General features: G+C 55.2%; 3 protein-coding genes across 3 annotated transcripts; 1 reads left to right on the forward strand and 2 right to left on the reverse strand.

The window, feature by feature from the left end:
* Positions 1 to 109: 109 nt before the first annotated feature.
* On the forward strand, positions 110 to 2212 carry ATEG_00212 (uncharacterized protein; the record flags this gene model as incomplete). The annotated part of the gene is made up of 1 exon (XM_001210298.1): positions 110 to 2212. The coding sequence occupies one exon, from the start codon at positions 110 to 112 to the stop codon at positions 2210 to 2212; it is 2103 nt and encodes a 700-aa protein (XP_001210298.1).
* Positions 2213 to 3406: 1194 nt separating this feature from the next.
* Positions 3407 to 4561, reverse strand: ATEG_00213 (uncharacterized protein; the record flags this gene model as incomplete). Its single annotated transcript, XM_001210299.1, has 2 exons — positions 3407 to 4143; positions 4198 to 4561. The coding sequence occupies 2 exons, from the start codon at positions 4559 to 4561 to the stop codon at positions 3407 to 3409; spliced, it is 1101 nt and encodes a 366-aa protein (XP_001210299.1).
* A 1106-nt stretch (positions 4562 to 5667) lies between these two features.
* Positions 5668 to 6489, reverse strand: ATEG_00214 (uncharacterized protein; the record flags this gene model as incomplete). The annotated part of the gene is made up of 1 exon (XM_001210300.1): positions 5668 to 6489. One exon carries the CDS (start codon positions 6487 to 6489, stop codon positions 5668 to 5670), a length of 822 nt encoding a protein of 273 aa, XP_001210300.1.
* Positions 6490 to 12339: the final 5850 nt, after the last annotated feature.

The following is a 12339-nucleotide window of genomic DNA, read 5'->3' on the forward strand; positions in this document are numbered from 1 at the left end:
CTGGTTCCTTTCCCCTTCCCCCGGAATTTCTCGTCTTCGGCTGGACTTTTTGAAGCTTTCCCTCGTTCCCTCGCTCTTCCCATCTCGACTCTCGTTTCAATCATTCGATATGATTGTCCCCAAACCCCCCGTCGCTCTCGAGGGCCATTGTTCCGTCATTCACAATAACACTCTCTACACCTTTTCGAAATCCGCCTTTCTCTCCATCCCCCTCCAACGCAATGCTACTTGGAACAACGACCTCCCCATGGCTCCTGTCCCTGTCTCCGACGCCGCCTGCGTAAAAGGCGGCCTTGACGGGCAAAACGACCAGGAAGCCCTCTATATCGTCGGTGGAACCAATGCCAAAGGAAACCCTCCCGGACTGCAACGATATTCCTTCCGCGATAATCAGTGGAAGACCATCCACGCCGTCGATCTCAACATGTCCAATCGCACCTCCCATAGAGCCGTCTATCTCGAATCATCCAGCTCCATCCTCGTCTACGGAGGACACCCCGACGGCCAGTCCATTGGTTCCTCCGATACTTTCGTCATCAACACCACCGCTCCCTACGCTATTTCTGCCTATCCCGCCGACAAAGCCTCCCCAGCCTATGTTCCCGTGCTCTTGCCATGGAGTGATCAGAAAGCGGCCCTGGTCGGCGGCCTCACCACGCCAGATAAAGTCCACCTCTTTGATCCCAAGAACGGATGGGAAAGCTCCGCCGTCTCCCTCGCCGACCCCATGTCCGACGACGTCCAGTGCGCCATGATCCGTGCTTCCGATGGGAGCAAAATCCTCCAGTCCTTTGACATGGATGCCGCCCCCAACACCGTCACCAGCATCGCCTTGCTCAACCCCGGTGGAAATCCCGCACGACCAGGGAAAATCGTCGGCCAGTCCTCCCGCAAGAGGAAGAGAGGCATCTCTCTCGACAACTTCCCCACATACGACAACACCTTCGCATCTTCCACCAAACGGCAAGATTACTCCCTCGCCCAGGGCGACAACAACCTAGTTGTCATCTCAAGTGGCGGAGGCACCGACTCCCTGGCCATCTTCAATCAATCCTCCAACAGCTGGGTGAACGCTACCAAACTCTTCTACGGCGACCAGTCGCAACAACAGATTCTCGCAACGGCCACGTCCGCATCCCCCACCGCCACTGCAACGGGCCCCAGCGAAACCACCACCGCGGCCGGTGCGGCCGGCGGAGGCACGAACAACACCGGAACCATCATCGGAGCCACCCTGGGCAGCATTCTCGGCCTGGGTGTCATCCTCGTGCTTATCCTCCTGCTCATCAAGCGGAAGAAGGACAAGCTGAAGCGCGCTGCCCAAGACCAGGACAAGGACCGGCTAAGCTTCCAGGATCAGGGCATGGAACCCCTGACCCAGTCCGCCTATCCCATGGCCAAGAGCACCGCCCCCCTCGCCGCCTCGTCTGTAGACTCCCTTGCCATCTTCTCTGGAAACCTCGGCGACGAGAAGTCGCCTCGATCCGCTGGCGGATTACCCGCATACCACAACAAGCACGCCCCCAAGCCCAGCCCCCTCAGCACCATCCAATCCAGCCGCGACGCCGCCAGCACCCCCGGGGCCCTCGACAAGGCCATTGAAGCCCAGGAGTCCGTCCCCAGCGGCGGTCGTCCCGGCGATCGTCGCACCAACGAAGGCTGGAGCCAGTACTTCCAGGACAACAGCGCCACGAGTCTCGTCGGCCTGCAGCCGCCGCCGACCACAACCGCGACGACCAAATCCGACGATCGCACCAGCGTCTGGCCCACGACAGCCCTTGCCCCGCTAAACTTCTCCTTCCTGGAGGAACCCAAGCCACTAGGCCGGGTCATCAGCGGCAGTCCCACCACCGAGCACGCCGCCTCCCCCAAGGACGGCCGCCACATCGCCATCCCCGAGAGCCAGTCCGCGCGCATCTCCAGCGCCGACTCGGTCAGTGTCGCGTCTGACGACGACTATGACCGGCGTGAGGACCACCCCTCGCGCAGCTGGATCGGCCGGCCCCCCAGCAGCACATACAGTCGCAGCTATTACAACCCGAGTACACGCGATCTGCCGTCGGTGATGCATCCACCGTACGAGTCGGCGCGCGCCAGCACCAACACCCGCGGCTCCAGCGTCGTCATCCCCGACACCCTCGAGCCATTACCCACGCGAAATACCAACATCAATTCCGACATGAGTTGGCTGAACCTGAACGCCGAGCGTTGATTTCTTCTCTCCTTTGCACATACCCACTTATCTTGTTCCATACCCGCTGTCTGTCCTTATCCCTCTTGCTCCATCGCATCCACCTAAAACAGTCTTTGTCGTGATCATTGTCTTTGCATCGTTTGCCGTTCTGATCCCGATCGAGCGTTCAAGCGTTCCTTCCTTGTTCGATTCCATTCTGTTTCTGTTGTTCCATTCGCAGCCGGTCATTGATGAATCCATCCATTTGTTATCTATGTACGGGTACGGATCTGGTGTTATCTTGGTTTTGTATATAGAGTCGGTTTGGGATCCACTACGTGACTTTGCGCTCAGCAGCAAGTTCAGTAACGCTTATTCATTCTGTAAACCTTGGTCCGTGTACTACCGAAGCCACGCAGTCGTCATTGTCATAAGTCATAATCATAATCATGTCCATTCTAGTCCGTGCATCGCCAACATCACAGCATCAAAAAGTTCAAAAAATAGACTCGCGTCGTGCCGGGTTAGACAAATTCTCCTCAACTTCGTCCGGATACCTCGTCCGCGGCACCGCGCCATGACTACTCGCCCTCCGCGGCAGCACTTCCCTCATGCGACGTTCGCGACGCAGCGAGCGCTCTCTCTTGAACGACGCGCGCTCGCGCCGCTTCTCATCCGCGTGCTTCCACGACCCCACGACGCCCTTGACGCCCAGCGCGGCGAGGCCCACGTTGGCCGCATCCGAGAAAATGTTCTTCAGGCGCCGCCTGCGCGCCTCCTCGGGCGACATGTCACCTTCCCGCACCATCTGAGTGTTGCGCTTGTGTTTTTCCATGCTCTCGTGCAGACCGTGCGCGGCGTGGATGGTCGCGACGGTCGCCAGGCCCGTGGCCACGAGCGTATCACGGGTGAGTTTCTTGCGTTGGCGGTCTTCATCGGTACTGTTGTCTTGGTCAGAATCCTGCTCTGTCGCGGGGTGTTTAGGCCCGGATCGAGGCGCGGTGGTGGTGTTCCTGGATATATGTGGTGGTGGTAGACCTACGTCTCTGGGGTGCCTGGTTCTCCGGGAGCCGCCGTAGCGGCCCCGGCCATACTCGCTGTCCCAGTCATCGGCGTCGGAATAGTAGTAGCCATCGGCATCGTCGGCGCCATCGTAGCGCGACGACCGATGTCTGTGTCGCCGGCGCGGCTCCTCCCGCTCCTTTTCTTTGCTACTGTCGAGGCCGAGGGCCTCTAGCCCGCGACTGATGTAGTCCGATACACTGCGACTGCGCTGTCGACGGGGCCGCCGCCCCGGCGAGGACTCGCTGTCGTCGTAGCTGCCGTCGCGCGAGAGCGACCGGCCGCGCCGCGGGCGGGACCAGACCGCTGGTACGGCTCCAGGCTCCTTCCCGCGGCTGCGAGGGCGCCTGTAGCGGCGAGATCGCGCACGCCGGCTGTGACTGCGATGACCGACCGCCCGTGCCTGGAGCGGGACCGCGAGTGCGAGCGGGGACCCTTGACAAAGTGGTTGGCAGCCAGGCCGGCGAGTGTGGACTCGATGATGTGGCGTTTGGAGTGTTTGCCAGGGTCGCGGTCGACGAGGCCGTCTGTACCGCCGGCTGTGAGGGCGGCGGTGAGGATGCGTTTGCCTTTCTCGCCGGTCCACTCGCCTTTATCTTTCCGCAGACGGAAGGCTTCGACGGCGCCCGCGGTCACGGCAGCCTTGACGGCCTGCGCGATGCGCTGCTCACTCTTGTCGCGATGATGGCTGCCGCGGTGGCCCCGCGTTGGCGACGGCGAGTACGAGTACGACCGGCCGTGGTGATCGCGCCGGCCGCGACTACGACTGCGCTCGTGGTGTCGCGAGCCGCTGGCAGCGGCAGAGCCGAGCCCTAGGGCGCTGAGCGCCTGCTCGGAGAGGGACTTGCGCCGGCGACGGGGCGGGGAGCGGCTGCTTGATGGGGAGCGGGAGTATTTGTAGTGGCCGCCTGAAGGGGTCAGCTTCGGCTGGATCTATGCGCACGTCGGAGATTGATACATACGTCGGTCATCGTGGTGTCTGGAGTGTCTGCCTCGACTGGGACGATAGTAGTAGTCGGACTCATCATAGTATGGGCCGCCACGGGCGCCACCACCCAACGAGTGAGAGCGTCGCACGCCTTCCTGGACGGTAGCAACTCTAGAGTGTCGCGGGGGAGGATAGCCGTGACCGTACTCGTAGGCGTAGTCGCCTGGTGGATAGTCGCGCGGAATCTCCTCGATGGACTCGTTACTGAAGTTGGGACGAGGGACGACATCCGTGTGCGACGGATGGCCCCCGTAGTAGTCCTGCGCGTGCCCTGTGGCCGGCCGGGAGTGACGATCACGGGTGGGGGGATAATACTGGCGTTCGTCGTAGTAGGCCATGACGGCGGAAGGTAACTAAGAATGGTGGCTCATGGGATACAAGAGACAGAAGAGGATGAAGAAAAGAAGGAGGTGAGGGAGAGTGAGGGAGTGCAATAAGAAGTGTGGCGAGGGGCGGGGCAGCCTTGTGACGTCTTCCGAAGATGGTGCGACAGGGCGTTTCGGGGCACTTGCAGAGACGAGATCATTCGACGAGGAACAGCCAAGGGGGTCTCGAGCTGACGGGCTGACGGGCTGACGGGTTTGAGGGAGATGAGAGGGAGTGGACTGTAAGAGAGGGAGGAAGTGAGAGATGTTGGAGGTTTGTTTCTTTATATTCCAAGAACAAGAGAAGAGGAGGGCTGACTAACCCATGACATCATTCCAACTTCAACTCCCTTGCAGCGTCCAGTTGGGCCTGAACGTCTGTCATGTCGAGAGAACTTATATCCAAGTCAATTGTTTTCATTGTGGGCATACTTCCAGTGTATACACATTTCCCCATGCGTTCCTGACCATATGCTTACCCGCGTTTCTCCCAATGGTTCAGACGCCCTCGTTCCATGGTTCCTGTCGGGTGGATAGATGAAAATAAAACACAGCAAAATGGTATCATTCATGTGTCTCCATAAGACATCGTCCCCACGGACCGTCAATCCCCGTAGGGATCACTAGATACTGTACATCAAGTTCCATGCAAAAATCACAAAAACGATTGAACGCTCAGAAACCATAACCAAAAAAGACATCAAAACAAGAAAAATGCCAACCATGCCAAATCCAGACAAGAACACCCAAAAAACATTCAAGTTCAATCGATATACATGCTTCCATCCTCTCCTCATCAATTGACACACATATGGAGTGATTCACACCGATCTTCCGGGTTTGTCTAGTCCGTCGTCCGGGAGAACGCATTCTATCCTCACTCTACCCGCCATTCTCAGACGGTAGAAAGAAAAGCCACAAGAGGTGCCGCACAGCAGTCACCCTCCGCGTGGAGACATCCACGCTTGTAAGAAACCGCCGCTTCTCCGGCGGATCAGGCCATAGTCCAAGACACGGCCAGGGGGAAGAGGAAACAGGCAGCGAATATGTCCGGCAATGCATCCGTTCATCAAGGTCGTTCATGACGTCGTGCCGTAAGGCTGCGCACGGCGGCTGCTGCTGGAAGCCATCGAATTACGTCCCGACATGTGGTCATACGCACTCCCGTCCACCTGGGACTGCGACCGGTTGTGGCTGTACGTTGACGACGCACTCCGACGAGTCGTCCAGCCCGCTTGGCCATCACCTTGCATTTCCTCCGAGTGTGTCCGATGCGTCCGGATGTGTTGTTTCATGTTGTCCTTGCGCGTGAACGCCTTGTTGCAGATCGGACAGTGTACACTCTTCTCTCCGGTATGCTTCTTCCCGTGCCGCGCGGCATGTCCGGAAGTCGTAAACGTCGCCGAACAGCCATGACTGGCGGCGAACGGACAAGGGTATTTGTTCTTTCGCGGCTTGGGGGCCAGCGTGTCCTTGGTGCCACCGATCGACGTGGACGGGGACGGAGGGTCGGCCACCGAGTTGGCGCTCAGCCGTTTCCCGGGGTATCCCGCGGTCGATGTCGAATAGGTGTGGGAGTCGGGCCGCCCTGATTGGTAGTAAGAGCTGGTGGTCGTGCTGCTCATATAGTCGTAGGAGCAATCGGACGATCCCGGTGAAGCCGGCTGCGTGGACTCTGAGACAGGATCGAATGTCGGACGAGGGACCATGGGCGATACTGCCCGGGACTCGGAAGTCCGTCCATAGCGAGACTCGGGGGTTGACGATTGGTAATATGTTGATGGATAGGGGTATGATGACGGGGAGTGGTGTCGAGCGGATCTATGAGATGATCGGACGGCAAATGCAGGATTATCATCGTTGTTCAGGATGGAGACAAAGCTCGCCTTGCAGCTTGCCATTTCCCCTGTGGTCCTCGAGAGGGGAGAACTGTACGAAATCAGTCTGGCTACACACATGGATGGGCTGGTTTCGACCACAAGACAGTCCCCTTTGCCTGGTTGATCTTCCCGGAGAATAATGCCGGCATCAGGCAATATCTACTCCAAAAAAAGCCTGTCCAGCCAGGGGACCCGCACGAACGACGAAAAAAGACAGAAGTACCTACCAGTTTTGTCGAGGATGTTTGTCTCTTTTCTTCGTGTAACAGGCACCCGATCTGTTGACAGGCACTCGGGGAGATCTCACGACGACCCCCACCAACGACTCGAGGAGAACCTGGTCGTCGTATTTGTGTTCGGGCGGAACGACTCCCGCGGCGAGCAAGCACCCACGTTCTGGATCAGAAGAGAAGCTGGGAATGACCAATGCCAGCCGGCGGGTCAGACGATTGTCGGACGAGAAAGAGATTCCTTTTTTAACTCGACGCCACCGATCCGAGTTGATAGCGGATGCACGCAACTTTCAACGGCGAGAGGCTGGGGTGATGGTGGTATTGCAGGCAGGAATGAAAGAGACGTGTTTCACACGGAGACAGGCTCGGAACACAGTCTTCCAGAGAAGTGTCGAGCCAGAGAAGAGGAGAGGAAAGTGAAAGAGATAGGGAGACTGAGGGTGAGAAGATATCAGAAATATAGGCGAGTGGTGGGATTCCAGGTCGGGGAATTTGATCGATAGATGTCAAATCGATAGGAGATAAGGAAGCAGGTGGAGAAGAATGGGAGAGGAAAAGGAAGACGAAGGAGAGATAGGATGAAGGGGGAACAGGAGAAGAGAAGAAGAGAATTGAAGTAGAAGTTTGAAGCCGAGAGATGGAAGAATGGAACGGGGGAGGAAGGGGGAGAAGAAGAGAAGAAGAATGAATGGATGGATGGATGGATGGATATCTTGAAACCGGTCCAGGGTCTCTCTTCAGAGAAGCTCTGGCCAGGATGGATGGGTTTAGCCCCGTGAGTTTAGTTGACTTAGTGGCCCTTAGTTCGGTGGAGGCCGGTGGAGCCCTAGGCATCAGTATTTACTTTGGTATCGTCGTATTAATCGCGTTCAATTGCTGGGGAGTTCTTGGGTCGTCTCGGCTGTGATCCTTCCATATGAGCATATGTACTATGTTTCGTCCCCGGTCTTGCGGTAGTAAATCAGTCAACAGTCAACAGATAGAATCATTGAATAGCCTACAGAGCACCCAAAGCTACGATGCTCACTCTCTCGGCAGTCACTACGGAGTAGATCAAATAATACAGGTGGATATCGACCCATAGCAACTTTAATCCCTACAACGAGTATCTCCGAAGTAGAGCCAGCCTATGGTCCACCATCCGCCGGATCCATGGCAGGGAACAGCCACTCGGCGGTGTCGTGGCTTGCCTTGTCGGCATAAAACCCCGTGCCCATAATAATAATGCTCCAGGGGGGCCCCTCGGCGCCAACAACCAAGACAGTTAGTGAGGTCCCTGACTGGTACGTGTCCCTGTCGTCAGCTGAATAACCCATTCTCCATCGACTGCGCCATCAACGGTTGTTCGCCGGTGATTTCGGTGGCCGAGGACCGACTCGAGCTTGTATCCGCATTACCCGGCAGGGGTTCGTACAATACCATACGAAAGACGACGATTCATCCAAGTACCTGCTAGGTATTTAGTATCCTGCACCATGATATCGTCCTGGTGTAAACTGTAAACTGTCTTGTATCATCTGCCTTAATTACTACTTCCATGAAGTAGAGACAAAAATAGATTGATAATGCGCCTCGGTCTCCATATCCCTAAATAGATGCACTATCTGCTCTGTCCACGTCTTGGCTCCAAATCGCCTCGGTGGGAGCCGCGACGTTGATCAATACTCCGGACTATCAGCCCGACTATCCATCACTCGTGCTGGTTCATCGTTACCCGACCCGGTAAAGTGCCCCTGAATTCCACGAAATCCGAGCAAACAGCAAAGGCCGAGCCTTACGGACAAGCTTTTAGCCACAGGGGCCTGAAACCGTCCTTCTTTATCCTGCCTTTCTACTGGTCCAGTTCAGGGATCTGTTCGTGTCCAACTTCCCTTCTTATGAACGGCGCATAAGTGTCCCTTCTGGTGACCAAATTTTCTCCTCGTGGTCAAACGTACCAGATTTCAGAATTACGGAGTAGGGTGGCTTTTTTTTTTTTTCCTTTTTCTTTTTTTCCCTTGATTCCCTTTCATTAGCGCTCTTTGCCCCTCCGAATCCGGAATAGGAATTCTCCTCCGTGCCTCGGGGTTAATGGTCCAAGCGAGCATCATCGAGGGTACACACATACGGAGTGCGCAGATCAGAATTCGTGATATTAGTCACCGGTCAGGTGTCAGTGGTGATAGCACCGGCATACGTAGGTTGCTGACACGGTTCCGCCGGCATCGCGGTGGGGACGCAAATAGGACGCTTGTTCATAGGCTGGGTTCAACAGATACACTCTGGGTCGCTAATTCTTGTTTTCTCTAGTCGCCGTGCTAACGTACTACTATACCATCGCGGACGTATACTATACCCCGATATTCTGTAAGCCAGCTCTCCCATTCGTCCACCTGAAATAGGGATTTACTCCGTATGTTCTTGGGGCAGTGTTTATACCAAGAATATAGTAGACCGCCACAACGAACCGGACAATAGTATTGTTGCATACGTATGTGCGAAACTCAGTGCCGGGACGTGGCGCTAGAAACGGCTGAGGCTGTCAAATCGTAGAGGTATTCCCTTGCATGGGTCAGAGATCTCTATCAAGTATAGTAAATATCATTCGGTGGCCGCTGTCGTCAAGTCAAAGTCGCAAATGTGACTATGCTACCAAGGGACATGACGCACGCCAGAAGTTCCATGTCACTGTCAAGGATACACCTCCACTGGACCCCTCCCCATCTGACCCGTACGCACTAGCGTTCGTACAAACAGACGAGTAGGTCGACTGACCGAGAGACGTCCGAAATGACAAGCCACCGCAAGGCTGGGCTGCGTGCATACGTATTGTGTCAACGTCGTCGAGCAACGCACACCTCCGCAAGTGGGCTGTGCCGACGCACTTTGCCTTCGGCGAGAGGAACGCCGGCGCCAGATCGACAGCCAGATATACCAACTCCCGGATAGTCTCCGTTCTATTCGCCGGAGCTGGCAGGCGCAACGATGGAGCTTTCATCATGAGAAGGCTTGGCACTGATCCTCCTGTCCCAAACGTGTAGATTGATATCGTGGTTCCGCTCCATGGAGATAGTACCCAGCTCGGTAGTCCACGTATGCACTCTATCTTTGACTACTAACTACTAGGAGTAGGGAAAGTGGCTCAGTCCACCGGTCAGACTAGCTGCCCTACCCATGTACATACCACCTACACCTACTGCACTCTAATTAGCATGTGGGCTTTAGTATGCTGTTCCCTCCACCCTCCTCGATCATACGTGTCAGTTCCGGTTTTGCGCCGTCCCTCGATTGGTCGTCGCCGGGCTTTTCTGTAGGCGGATTGCGCTGAGATGCGCGGTCGATGTGATTCCATGCAGGATATATGAGGATGGAGTGGTGGGGACTGCTATCGATGCATAGCATACAGATACAGAAATGCAGCTACCTTGGAGCATACCCATCCATCAGAGCCAAGTCGGAGATAAAGCAGATACAAGCTTTGGATGACACCCGACCCGTGGACAGCGATAATACTCGATACCATACGCGTATGGTAAGGTAAACCGTACAGTAGGGCACGGTCTGACAGCACGGAGACCTATCCGAGAAAGGGCTGAGACACCAAGCGTCAGCGAAGATGCTGATCAGCCAGTCCTGGGCCTGGCCCAGTACGGGGCGATCTGGGCTTGCAGGGCGGGCAAGTGTATACGACGATACCGGGCTTGGATGGGGAAGGGTTCCAAGCGATGGTGGGAAGGCTGAAATCCCCTAGGGCGACGGGGCCGGGGACGTGATGGAGCCAGAACCTGCGCTAGCTCTCTTGGTGCTGTTCCTCCGGATGCATCTGGATAATTATTTTTGTGGATTATTGTGCTCCTGGGAGTAATCCTATCCTCCTCCCCTCTTTCTGACCCAGGTCCGTCTGGGCCGTTCGGCACAGGAGCTCCGTAGTCTGAGACTAAATGTGAGACTACTCCAGGTCCCTACAGTAGCTTGATCCTTCAGGGCCTCCTGCACCCTGTATTTGCAGCCTCGTCGTATCCGTATCTGCGGTGGTTATTATCAGTTTGGCTCTTTGGATTGCAAGTGGAATCTGTACGCTCCACTTGCACGCCGAATCCTCCTTGTTCCCCAGGCTGATGCACTAGCCGCTAATCACGTACTCCGTATATCCGCTGCACCGAACACTCAGGAGAAGCTAAGAGGGGCCATAGGTAGTTTTCACCCAGGGACAGCCTGTGGAGTTCGCTCATGGTGTGGTATCGGCAGATGTCCCCATCCGTATCAGTGATGGTGATCGGGGCTTCGGATGGAACTGGCCGAGACTGGGTTGCTTTGTCAGCGGAGATGACTGACTCCGAAAAAAAAATAAAATTTAATAAAAAAAGTATAAACGTAAAAATAAAGGTAAATAAAAAAATGAACGGTCGTTTTCCTGGTCCAGATCGACGAGAACAGTCCCAACAATACTCTTGAGCTTATATCCTTCTCTGCTATACTCCGTCGAAATTTCGAGATGCTGTTCTCCTACCTCTGGATATCACGGGATTTGCTACCTGACCCGAAATCCCTGACTAGACCCCAATGGCCGGTTGGAGACTAGTAGATCCCTGTCTAGCAACGCCCAAGGAACCCGCGCATGAGACTAGGACAAAATACAGGGAATCCCCAACAAGTTGACGCCAGGGCCTGAAACGCGGAACGTCGAACATGCAGCCAATAGCATAATCTTAATTCTTCTTCGGCCGATTTCTTTGCTTGTTTGGCTCTTACTATGACGCGCACAGGGTCCAGAAATCGTTGAGTCGTGTTTGCAAAGTGCAGACCAACACAAACAAGGCGTTATCGAAGGATCAGCTGCGCATGCATGTTGCTTGTGGACGGACCCTGGTCAAGACACAGCCATGAAACGACAGCTGTGTACGGAGTACTTCGTAAGGGCTGAGCAACGGCCGAACTTCGCCCATACCGGACGTAAAAATCTACTATACGGACTGGGCAACGCACTGGTCGATCCTGCATGGCTACGGAAATATCCCGTGCAGACCTACTTAGTCGTGAAACAGCCACTCCGAGTCCAGACAAAGACGGATAGTGTGTTGCGTTGGGGAGATAGTTGTGATAGTTGTCATGGCTGTGTAGACCATAAAACATGACGGTCGAATTGGCGATAATGTGTGTGCGTATGCGACTCGAAGTCGATACTGACTCAATAATCATGTTCCGTAGTGATACGGAGTAGATCTTCAGGGTCCGAAAAGAAGGTTTTTGGGGCCCGGAAACGGGAACCTTAGGGTACGGAGTACGTCGGTACCATACTTACTTACAGAGGACATACCTCACCCAGCTTACGTACATCATGCCTCGACACAGCTGGGTCGGTACTGTCCATGAGCCGTCTTGCCGGTATTTTTATTTCTGTTTTCCATCCATCTTTACTTGTCCGTTTCGGACGAAGAAAAAAATCTCGTCCGGTAGATTGATAACTCGACCACTCGAATAAGGTGCAGTCCGAGCCCAACTCCTCTGGATAAAATGGCAATTCGCTGTCGCGTGCGTCGTCTATCTTACTCGATGTGGAATAGAGTAAACAACCGTGGGCAGATGATACTCCTACCTAGTAACCATCTCTGCGCATATACCTCTTGATCACTTAACAGACTAACAGACTACCATACGA

Source organism: Aspergillus terreus, genomic scaffold (genome assembly GCF_000149615.1).
Source record: "Aspergillus terreus NIH2624 scaffold_1 genomic scaffold, whole genome shotgun sequence".
NCBI lineage: Eukaryota > Fungi > Ascomycota > Eurotiomycetes > Eurotiales > Aspergillaceae > Aspergillus > Aspergillus terreus.